The 11,356-nt window shown below is 42.1% G+C and overlaps 1 protein-coding gene across 1 annotated transcript in view; it reads right to left on the bottom strand.

Moving 5' to 3' along the window:
- LOC127003362 (zwei Ig domain protein zig-8-like) overlaps positions 1–11,356 on the bottom strand; it is a 55,272-nt gene that overhangs the window by 25,398 nt on the left and 18,518 nt on the right. Inside the window, exon 2 of the mRNA XM_050869896.1 lies at positions 4,014–4,224. Coding sequence (XP_050725853.1) covers positions 4,014–4,224 — 211 coding nt within the window. The remainder of the gene's footprint in view (positions 1–4,013; positions 4,225–11,356) is intronic.

Here is an 11,356-nt window from a genome sequence, read left to right as displayed (position 1 = left end):
CACAGGAAGTAAGGAAGGAAGGGAGAGAGAGAGGGGCGGCGCTGCGGAACAAGGCAGGGAGAGGGGACAAGTGCGGTAACAAGGGGCGTTTTCGAGGGGAGACGCGGCTGTTGAACGTCATTATTACACCTGTAGGAGGGACTGATGATTGCACCTGTAACCAGAGGGGAGGAATGTAAGGGAAGGGAAGGGAAAGGAAAGGAGAACGAGGGGAATAAAAGGAAAAACTAAAGGGGAAAAATGGAAGATGAGGAATGGAAAATGCAAGAGATAAAGGAAGGAAAAAGACGAATGAAGAAGAGAATGAAACGCAATGGGAGAGAAGAGATTGGCATGAAAGAAGAGGGGAAGAGGAAAAGAAGGGAAGAGAAGAAGGGATAGGAGAACGATAGGCAAGGGAAGGGAAGAGAGCGGCAGGAAATGGAAAGGGAAGGGAAAGAAGAGGATAAAAAGCAGTGTAACCAGAGGGGAAGAATGTAAGGGAAGGAAGGGCCGTGAAGGGAAGGGAAAGAAAAAGAGAACGAAGGGAATGAACGGTAAAAAGGAACAGTACAAGAAAGTGAAGGAGAATACAAAAGCAGATGAAGGGAGAGGAAGGAGGAGGAAGAAAAGAAAAGAACGGAGAATGAAAGGTATGTGAAGGGAAGGGAAAGGAAGGGAATAGAACGCCAGGTAATGGAAAGGGAAGGGAGAGAAGACGCTCCTGTTGTTGTTGTCGTTGCTGTTGTTCCTCTCCCTTCCCTTACCACCCCTTCCTTCCTCCACATTCTTTCCCTCTGTTTTTACTGTTTTCCATCATCTCTCCTTTCCCTTCCTATGCCCTGCCGTTTGCTGCCCTTCTCTTGCCTTTCCTTCTCTTCTCCATTGACACCTTTTTCTTCCTTTCCCTTCTTCTGATATTGCATTATCTATTCCTCATCATCCATATCTTCCCTTTCGATTTTCCTTTCATTCTCCTCCTTATTTTTTTCCTTTCCCTTCCCTTCCTATTCCATGCCGTTCTGTTCCCTTCTCCTAACTTGCCTTCCCTTCACTTTTCCATTCCTCTCTTTCCTTTCCTTTCTTCTGCTATTGCATTATCTATTCCTCATCTTCCATATCTTCCCTTTCGTTTTTTCCTTTCCTTCTCTTCCTTATCTTTTTCCTTTCCCTTCCCTTCCTATTCCATTCCCTTCTCTTCCCTTCTCCTAACTTGCCTTCACTTCTCTTCTCCATTCATCTCTTTCCTTTCCCTTCTTCTGCTCTTTTATTCTCCATTCTACCTCTTCCACTTCTTCATTTTCCCTTTTTCTTTCATTCTCGTGCTAAAGCAATTTGTGTGATCAGATGACAGCCAATTCTTTCCCCTTAATAATTCACTTTGTTTTGGACTCCTGTGTGGTAAAGATTTTTTATTTATTTGTCATTTCACTGTTCTGGACGTAAGCTTTGAGTCCTGTTGAGTTTAATTAGATAAAGAAGTAGGTAATTAATCTAACGTGACGCAAATTAATTAAATATTCTGAGTCATTTTATTATCCCTTTACTTTTTCCTCTGTGTGTGTGTGTGTGTGTGTGTGTGCGTGTGTGTAGATTGCGAGGGTAACAAACTATTAACTCTCCCTTATTCGTTTTTTTTTTTTTTTTTTTTGTAAGTTTTGTATAATGTCATCTTTAGTTCGGGTCAAGGTAACGTAAAGTGTTTCTCTAGCTCTTGTTTCTTGATCTTATTCGTTTTATTTATTTATTTATTTACTTATTTTTTTTAGTTGTAAGTTTAGTATCATGTCATCTTTAGTTCGGTTCAAGATAACGTAAAGTGTTTCTCGACCTCTTGTTTTTTCCTCTTATATTCGTTTTATTTTTTTCTTACCCTGTTTATTTTTCACTGTAAAGTTTCCGTCATATGTTTGGTAAGGTTATATTTTACGTAAGGCTTTCTTTCACTTCCTTCCTTCTTTTTTTTCTTATTTCTTTCTTTCCTACCCCTTTCTCTTTATTTTCCCATCTTTCCTTTCCAATTTCCTTTTCCCTTTTTCTTCCGTTCCTACCCCTTTCTCTTTATTTTCCCATCTTTCCTTTCCAATTTCCTTTTCCCTTTTTCTTCCTTTGCTACCCCTTTCTCTTTATTTTCCCATCTTTCCTTTCCAATTTCCTTTTCCCTTTTTCTTCCTTTGCTACCTCTTTCTCTTTATTTTCTCATCTTTCCTTTCAAATTTCCTTTTCCCTCTTGTTTCTTCCTCATTTTCGCTCTAGTTCTTTTCTCAAGGTGTTTATTTTTCGCTGTAAGGTTTGTATCATATGTTTCGTAAGGTTCATTATCACGTAAAGCATCTCTGATCTAATTAAAGAGCTCAGATATTTTAAAACGAGCCACGCATAGCTGAATAACCTTTTCCTTTCCTTCTCTTATAATAGCATCGAATTCCTTCAGTCCCACGAACCAAAGGGAACAATTTTTTTTCCCACGGTTCCCTTCACGCTCGGTCCGCCGGAATGATTAATAAGGCCGATCATGTAGAGCACGTCGCCGCCCAACTCCAGCTAACTTTACCACGCCATAATAGCGTCTACTGGGAGCCGCGCCGCGCTGAACCAGGCCGACCTCTCAGGCTCAGGGACGCGCCATCAATCACACGTGCTCCCGACCCTCCTCCTCCCTCCTCCCACCTGTCGCCCTCAAAAAAGCAGGCAAGGAGAGAGCATTGACCTGACGCAGCCCTACCTCCAGCCCTTCCCAGCCTCTGTAATTAAGCCCAACAGCCCATAAGACCCCACAACCTGCCATCCTCCTCCCACTTGTGACTAGGGAAACTAAGAAACAGGCAAGGAGAGAGCATTGACCTGACGCAGCTTCACTTCCAGCCCTTCCCAGCCTCAGTAATTAGCCCAACAGTCCTTCAGACCCCAGAACCTGCCATCAATAACATACGAACTCTCCCATGCTAAAAACGGGCAAGAAGAGAGCATTGACCTGACGCATCCTCACCTCCAGCCCTTCAGAGCCTCAGTACTTAGCCCAACAGTCCCTCAGACCCCAGAACCTGCCATCAATCACATACAAACTCTCCCATACTAAAAACAGGCATTGACCTGACGCACCCTCACCTCCAGCCCTTCCCAGCCTCAGTAATTAACCCAATAGACCCTTAGACCCCAGGACCTGCCGTCAATCACATACAAAAACATATTAAAAACACGATGGGAGAGAGCATTGACCCGACGCACCTTCACCTCCAGCCCTCCCCAGACTCAGTAATTAACCCAACAGACCCTCAGACCCCGGAACTACCATCAATCACACACGTCCTCTTCCTGACCCTCCTCCTCCTCCTCCTACCTGTAACTAAGGACCCTAAAAAAAAGCAGGCAAGAAGAGAGCATTGACCTGATGTTGCTTCACCTCCAGCCCTTTTCAGCCTCAGTAATAATTAGCCCTACAGACCCCTCCGAGCCTGCGACCTGTCATCAATCACACACGCGTACTCTCGTGACCCAGCGCTTCCCAACTCCGCTTAAGGAGACTCATAAATAAGGAGGAGGTGACGTATGCCCAGCAGATCCTGAACTTCCGCCCTTAATTATGGCCTCGGTGATTACAGGACGCACTAACTAAGGGGAAAGGACGCAGGAAGATTCAGTAAATTTTCAACAGTAGCGAAACATTCAGCAACACGAGAAATGCATCATATATCTCTTACACAATCTTAACTCCAGTTTGTTATGTATTCAGTAAGTACTCAAAGAAAGTGTGAGGAGGAGGATACGAACAGATGATACTATTTAATGACCTGGAAACGTATCAAGTTAAATTAAAAACATTCTCTAATCTTACTCTCCACCAGCTTTGGTAACAGCACATCGCCCACGTAGGGATGGGCGCGGAAGTTAATAAGACCCAAAACAGAAGACATTAGCATCCAGACAAACATTAAGATCTAGAGATAAACTATTGTCTGAAGAAAAAATAGCATCTAGAGGAAAACGAGCGTCTAGATAAGACACGCAGAAAAATTAGCCTCTCGTGCACTCACCGAAGATGTTGAGGTGCACCACAAAGGTTCTGACGGGCTTCGTGGACACCTGGCACTCGTAGTTCCCGGAGTCCCTGACCTGGGCGTACTTGATCTTGAGAATCCAGTCCTTGGAGCCCGGGGAGTTGATGACCTCGAAGCGCTGGTCGGTCGTGTAAGTGTAGCGGCCCACCGTCATGATGTGGAGGTCCCGCTGCCTGATCCATGACACCTGTGGACGAGAGAACGCGATGGGTTAGAGTTTGGACCGAGGACTTGTGTAGGGAGGTTTAATAGAGAGCTCTGGTTAGACATTAAAGGATCATAGTATTTAACATTTCGGCGGCCAAACACACATATTTGACAAGGTTTTCGTAGGAGTTCTGGGCCTTTTCAGGGGTAGTTTTATGACCCTGGAGGTGGTTTGATCATTCTTCTGTACCTTGGACCTAAAAAACGCACTCATGAGAACTCGACTGATCTGTTTTTTGGCCTTTGGAAGTAGTTGATGTGAGGGATGGAAGCGTTTGATAATACTGACCTAAGTATTTCTGTAGCAGTCTGAAAAAAAAGATATGCAAAGTATCCTTATAAACGCCACCTGGGCATCAGAAGAACACGTAGTTTAAATAGACTATATTGCACGAAGGCTAGGAAGAGAAAACTTGCAGAAAGACTAGATGTAAAGGTAATTTAGAGCAGATAAAGAGAATTAGAAGGGGCGGTGTGTTTGAACTAAGAGAACAAGTGTAAAGAGAATATGACACAATTAATGTAAGGTAAGCGAGCAAGTTAATGTGAGAAGTTCCAGATATAGAGGTAATATAGAAAGATTAAACACCCCAAAAATAAAGACGGAAGTTAAGACAAAGAGTAAATGCAAGAAAATCAGAATAAACCGCATAACAAAGAGACAGCAAACCGAGAGAGACAGAAAGACAATCAGACAAAGGAAGAAGTAACGTGAGCGATTGTCTTTGAAGGTACAGGTGAGAGAGAGAGAGAGAGAGAGAGAGAGAGAGAGAGAGAGAGAGAGAGAGAGAGAGAGAGAGAGAGAGAGAGAGAGAGAGAGAGAGAGAGAGAGAGAGAGAGAGAGAGAGAGAGAGAGAGAGAGAGAGAGAGAGAGAGAGAGATGCTCAAAGCGTGGCGAGAAATTTGTCGTGGGAATGGCAGAGCTGCTTCGTGAGGGAGAAAAGAAGGGCGGACGTGGGCGTTGTTTGCGGCGGGAAATATAGCGACGCGGCGGCGGAGGAAAGCAAAAATATTCTTCCTCTCTTTTGCGGCGGCCGGGGCAGGAGGGAAGGACGGCGGGCGATTAGAACCTCCTTAGACAGACAGGTGATTCCCTATACGTTAATACAGGGGGAAGGAGATAGATTTATAAATAGATAGATAGAAAGAGATAGACAGTGAAAGAGAACATCCATACAGTGAATATCCAATACTTTAACGGAATGTCTCATGGATGGAGGGAAGAGTGAATTGAATTGAATCTTTTGTGTAGTGATTGATAGATAGATAGAGAAATAGATAGATAGATAAGTAAGTATGTAAAATCGAGGGCATTCCTTAAAGCTACAAGTGGCCTCGATGCTCATTTCCGGTACATAAACGCATGAGCCTGGGATAGATAAATAGATAGAAAGATAGACCGAGTGAAAGAGAGACAATATCCGCAATGGCAAATTCTCGGGAAAACTCTTGAGCGAAACTAATCACCAGGTGGATTGTCTGGCCGGCGAGAGGGACGAGGTAATCATGGGGTGTATTAGCGGCAATGAGGCGCCGCTGGGTTCCCTCCGCAGAGCATTTATCTGTCGCGACCCTCACCTGGCGGGCGGCGGCAGGTGTGTGGGGGGACCGGGGGACGAGGCGCAGAGAGACGAGTGTTGGAGAAGGTGAAGAATACTGCCGAAGGGTGGACATCGTGTGGAAGAGGATATAAAAGGAAATGAAAAGAGAGTCATGTGGAAGAAGAAATAAAAGAATATGAGAGAAAGTTCAAAAGTGTTATTAGAGAAACGCCATGAGATAAATGTTGTAGAATGTGAAGAATACTGGCAAAAGGAGAATAAAATGTGAAAGTGGAAATAAAATGAAAATATAAATGTCATGAAGTGCTGTTGAAAGATACGCACCGAAATATGTGTTGTAGAAAGTGCAATATTGCCAAAAGGTGAACACTGCGTGAAAGATGAGGTAAAAGGAGACTTAGAGTGCCGAGAAGTGTTCTGGAAAATGAGGAGTAATTTTTCAGAACCCTTGATGCTCCGTGAATGATGACGAAGTGGGAGTATCAAGTGCTTGGATATGCGAATGTAAGACTAATCAGATCGTGAATTAAGTTGAGTTAAATACGCTGCTCTTACGATCAAACAAAATAATGAGAATCCCCTCAAATCAGAATTATACCTTTTTTTCTGAGATTTTAAAGCAAACTGAAATGATGTTGTTGAATTGTTTAATGCCAAAGACGATTAGTAAAAAGAAAGGAAGCAAAAGAGCAGACGGAGAGCTGAGTAGTGCTCGCTGCATGAGAGAAGAAAAATAAACTGAATCATAAATTTTCCGAGGTTTTTAAATTCACTCAGAAATAAACAGCTGAAATGTGTTTATTAAATACTTAGAACAGGAAAAAAAACTCTTAGCGAAAAGAAATATGCATAAATCTGAGACATAACTCCCCGAAGCTTTTTTACGATGAAACTGTAAAGAATAAAGTTGATTGGAAGCGACATACGAACTGGAAGCAAGAACATGGAAACGGGTCGGGAATTTGAACGCCAGTAACTGGAACAGAGATAGAAAAAAATAATGAAATATTACGAGATCCAATCCCATTTGACATTGACAGTGAATGGCGGAGGCAAACTCGATTCCGGGAAGCTAACAAAGGATTTTCACACACACACACACACACACACACACACACACACACACACACACACACACACACACACACACACACACACACACACACACACACACACACACACAGGTTAATACATACATAATTAACTGTATACAATCGGCTTCTCTTGACGTCCGCCATTATTATTTTTCCCGTTTTTTCATTAACGCTGAATTTTGATGGCTTGCCCTTTTGATCTTTTATGGCAAAGCTAATGAATACTGTGACGCTGACGATTGTTGTTGTTATTGTTACTGTTGTTGTATTTGATGTTGATGTTATTACTATTAGCTATATCTGTTATTATCATTGTCATTATTGTTATTATTATCATTATTATCACTACAAATACTACTATCACTACTACTATTACTACTACTACTACTACTACTTCTGGTACTAAGAAGACGAAGAGAGAAAAGAAGAACTAGAACACGAAGAAAAAGAAGACGAGGAGGAAAAGGAAGAGGAAGAACAAGAAGAAAATGAAAAACGAGAGCAAAAAAAAAGAACAACAATGATAACATGAATAATAATAATGATAAAAATAAAAATAATCACAACACCACTACCACTACCACCTCTACCTCTACCATTGTCACTACTGCTCTAACTACCATCACCACCAGCACACCGCTCCAATACGGAACAATTACAATAAAAGGAATATGTTTCGCAATTCGTACAGGCATCCGTCGGTGATAGAGAGACCGGACGCCGACAAGCCTGGGACAAAAATAAAAAGTGAGTGCGAACATAATTTTACGAGTCTATCAAATGAAAATGGAAGAGATGTGTTTCGCCTCCACTAGTGTCTCGCCGCGAACCACCACTACCACCACCATTACCACCTCCACTGCCACCAACACCAACACTTCCACCACTTTTCATAACCAACGCAACCATCACCACCATCACCTCCTCCTTCTACCATGTCCCTACTACTACCGTCACCATCCACACTACCACTAACACTACTTCCTCCCACTACCATACCCCTACCAAACCATCACCACCACTGCCACTGTCTCAAACCATCAACCTTGCCACACACACAAACACACGGAGCATGTATGTGTTTGGTTCCTCTCTCGTCGCTCTTCACGTGCTTTGCCAAACGAACACGAGGCGGGCTTGTTTTCCGAGAGGCCGAGAGAGGACGGGAAGGGTAAGCAAGAGAGTGAGCGTTTCTGGGCCACTGGAAAACGGGAGAGTGCCTTCACCAACTGTGGGAGACGAAAGTTACCTGAGCCTAGCGGTGAAATACGAGTGACTGTCCATGGAGGGAGAGACAAAAGAAGAGAGAGAGAGAGAGAGAGAGAGAGAGAGAGAGAGAGAGAGAGAGAGAGAGAGAGAGAGAGAGAGAGAGAGAGAGAGAGAGAGAGAGAGAGAGAGAGAGAGAGAGAGAGAGAGAGAGAGAGAGAGAGATAGGAAGGAGGAAATGAAGGAGGAAAGGAAAGAAGGAAGGACAATTGTGAAGAGAAGAAAAGATAAGGAAGGGAAGTAACGAAAGGGATGGTAGGAAAAAAAGAGAAAGTAAGGAGACAAAGAAGGAAGTCAGGAAGGAAGGGTCGAAGAAAATGAAAGTGAAGGGGACGGTAAAAGAAAGGAGGGGTAGAAAAAACGTAGAAAGAACAACATTTACAGAACAATGAAAAACAAACAGACTCAGTAATAACAGCAGTAGAAACAGCAGCAGTAGCAGTGGTAGCAGAAACAGTAGAAGTAATTGTTGTTGTTGTTCCTTTCGTCCCTGTTGTAGGGTAGAGCAACAAAGGTAATAACATTGTACTCTTATTATCATCCTCAAAAGAACGAATGTCTCCACTTGTTATTTCTTAAAGTGTCCTGAAAGGGTGCGTGGGGCTTTGTCAACAGGTGGGCAGGTGGTGGGAGGAGGAGGAGGAGGAGGAGGAGGAGGAGGGGGCCGTCTCCTTGAACTCTTAAAATATAAACACTGCCAGAAAAAAACATTTCCAACAATAGAGAGAGAGAGAGAGAGAGAGAGAGAGAGAGAGAGAGAGAGAAGATTCCTGGCTCTCCCCTCTCTTCCTTTCGCTACTTAGTGTCAAATCTTCTCGTGAAATATTGAAGGGAATCGAAGTTCTTTTCCATTTCTCTCTCTCAAAACTCTTTACTTCTTATATCTCCCTCCATCTCCTCCTCCTCCTTGTCCTCCTCCTCCTCTTTCCTCTGCTACTGCTCCTCCTCCTCCTCCTCCTCCTCCTCCTCTTCCTTCTTCTCATGCTTTTTCTCCTTCCCCTCCTGCTTCTCCTGTTCCTGCTCTTCCTCCTCTTTCTCTTTCTCTTCCTTCTGCTTCTGCTCTCCCTCCTCATTTTCATTACTAATACATGTTCACTTCATCATTATTATTATTACTCTTATTAGCGGGATACTTATTAAGACACATTTAGGGGAAGGCAATTGACCAAAAGCAATATGATAATGATAACGATAATAAAAATGAAAGTAATAAAGATAACAGTAATAACAGTAATAACGTGAGGAAAGACTAAGAGGCGAAAATAACATGAATGGGTGAAAATCAGAGAGGAAAGTCAAGGCTCAAAGTTTCTCAATATATCACCGAAAAAAAATCAGCCTCTTTGGAACCGAGATCAACAATTCGTGGCAGACAGTCCCCGGGGAGAGATACACAGAAACACGCGATGAAGACTTTCTCAGCGGCGTCTAGCTCGAGATAACTCACACGGAAAAGATGCAACAAAAACAAAACAATGATAGTAATGATAATAATAACAACATAGTAATAACAATGGCCACTCTTTACTTTAATCCTCTACATGAGCAGCGATTAGCGGACTTTTTTTCTACACTTTCTTTTTGTTGCCCTTGAGTTGCTTCTTCCTTGGTTGTATAAATAATAGTAATAATAATGATGATAGTAACTGGGAGCGAGATTGATACCAACTAAATCATCGTGAACGTCTCAGAATCAAGAGAAAGGTAAAGTCTCAAAGTTTATCAATATTTCACGAAAACCATTAAGAAAAAAAATACTGAGGAAAAAGTTGTACGCACTAAAAGTTTCAACGGTAAAAAGAAAACAATCAGAAAAAAGGGAAAGATATATGTTGCTTCTTATAGACGCTTATAGGCCTATCGTGCTTCTTTTTTATTAACATCTTCCTCTTTACATCCGATCATCTGTTATTCATGTTTTTATCAAGGACTGTAACTCATCTTCCACTTTTCCCCATTTTCCTCTTGTTGTTGCTCCACCTCCACTTATTCACTTAATAGGCCTGGCTTTCTTCTTTGTCCACATCTATATTCTTTCTTTTCTTATTTCCGTGTTTTTTTAATCAAGGACAATAACTCATCTTCCACTTTTCTCCGTTTTCCTCTTATTGTTTTGCCACCTCCACTTGTTCACTTATAGGCCTGTCTTTCTTCTTTATCCACATCCTTCTGTCTATATTCGCTCTTTTTCTAATTTCTGTTTATTTTTTATTTTTATCAAGGACTATACCTCATCTTCCACTTTACTCCACTTTTCTCTTTCCGATGCTCCACCTCCATTTATGCACTTATAGGCATGTCTTTCTTCTTTCTATCCACACAATTCCATCTATTTTCGTTCTTTTCTTATTTTTTTTATATTCAAGGATTATAATTATTCATCTTCCACTTTTCTTCATTTTCCTCTTTTTGTTCCTACACCTTCATTTATCCTGTCTTTCTTCTTTTTCCTATCCACATCTTGCTAACTATATCCCTTCTGTTATACCTGTTTTTTTGTTTTTTTTTTATCAAGGACTTTGCCTCTCATCTTTCTCTTTTCTCTGAGCAGTAAGGGTTTTTGTCTCCTTGTATCCACTTATAGGCCTGTTTTTCTTCTTTCTATCTATATTCTCCAATCTATATCTGCTCTTCTCTTAATCCTCTCATCTTCCAATTTTCTCCTAGTAGTAAGAAAGTTTGTCTCTTAATCAACTCCATTTTTCTCCACTTTCCACTTGTTGTTCCTCCATTTCCTTACATCCACCTATGGGCCTGTCTTTCCTCACCCTGTATCTACGTTTATGCGAGTGGAAGTTAAGTGGACAGTGACCCGAATAAAGTAACTTGTATCACCCCTTAAGTGTGTGTTGTCTTCATCGTCTTCAGGGACAAGAGAAAAATGTGGACGTTCTGCTTTTTTCCTCTTTTTTTGTGTGTGTGTGAGCGCGTGAGTTTCTTTGTTAGGTAGTTTCCGAGTAGCCCTTTCTGGCGTGATTCAATAAGAGGAAAAAGTTAGCCGTCGGGACTTTAACTTGTGTTGTGTTTGTGTTGCGTCACGCCAGACAGACCGGTGCGAGGAGAACGAGAGAGAACGAAAAGACAAACGGGGTGAAAGAAATACGTTATCAAAGGAAATTAATGCAGAGATATTGTTGTTAAGGAGTGTCCACCCTGTCGTGTCCTGACCTAATCTTATCCTGCCCTTACC

Source organism: Eriocheir sinensis, chromosome 25 (genome assembly GCF_024679095.1).
Source record: "Eriocheir sinensis breed Jianghai 21 chromosome 25, ASM2467909v1, whole genome shotgun sequence".
NCBI lineage: Eukaryota > Metazoa > Arthropoda > Malacostraca > Decapoda > Varunidae > Eriocheir > Eriocheir sinensis.
This window is presented reverse-complemented; position numbering and strand designations above follow the sequence as displayed.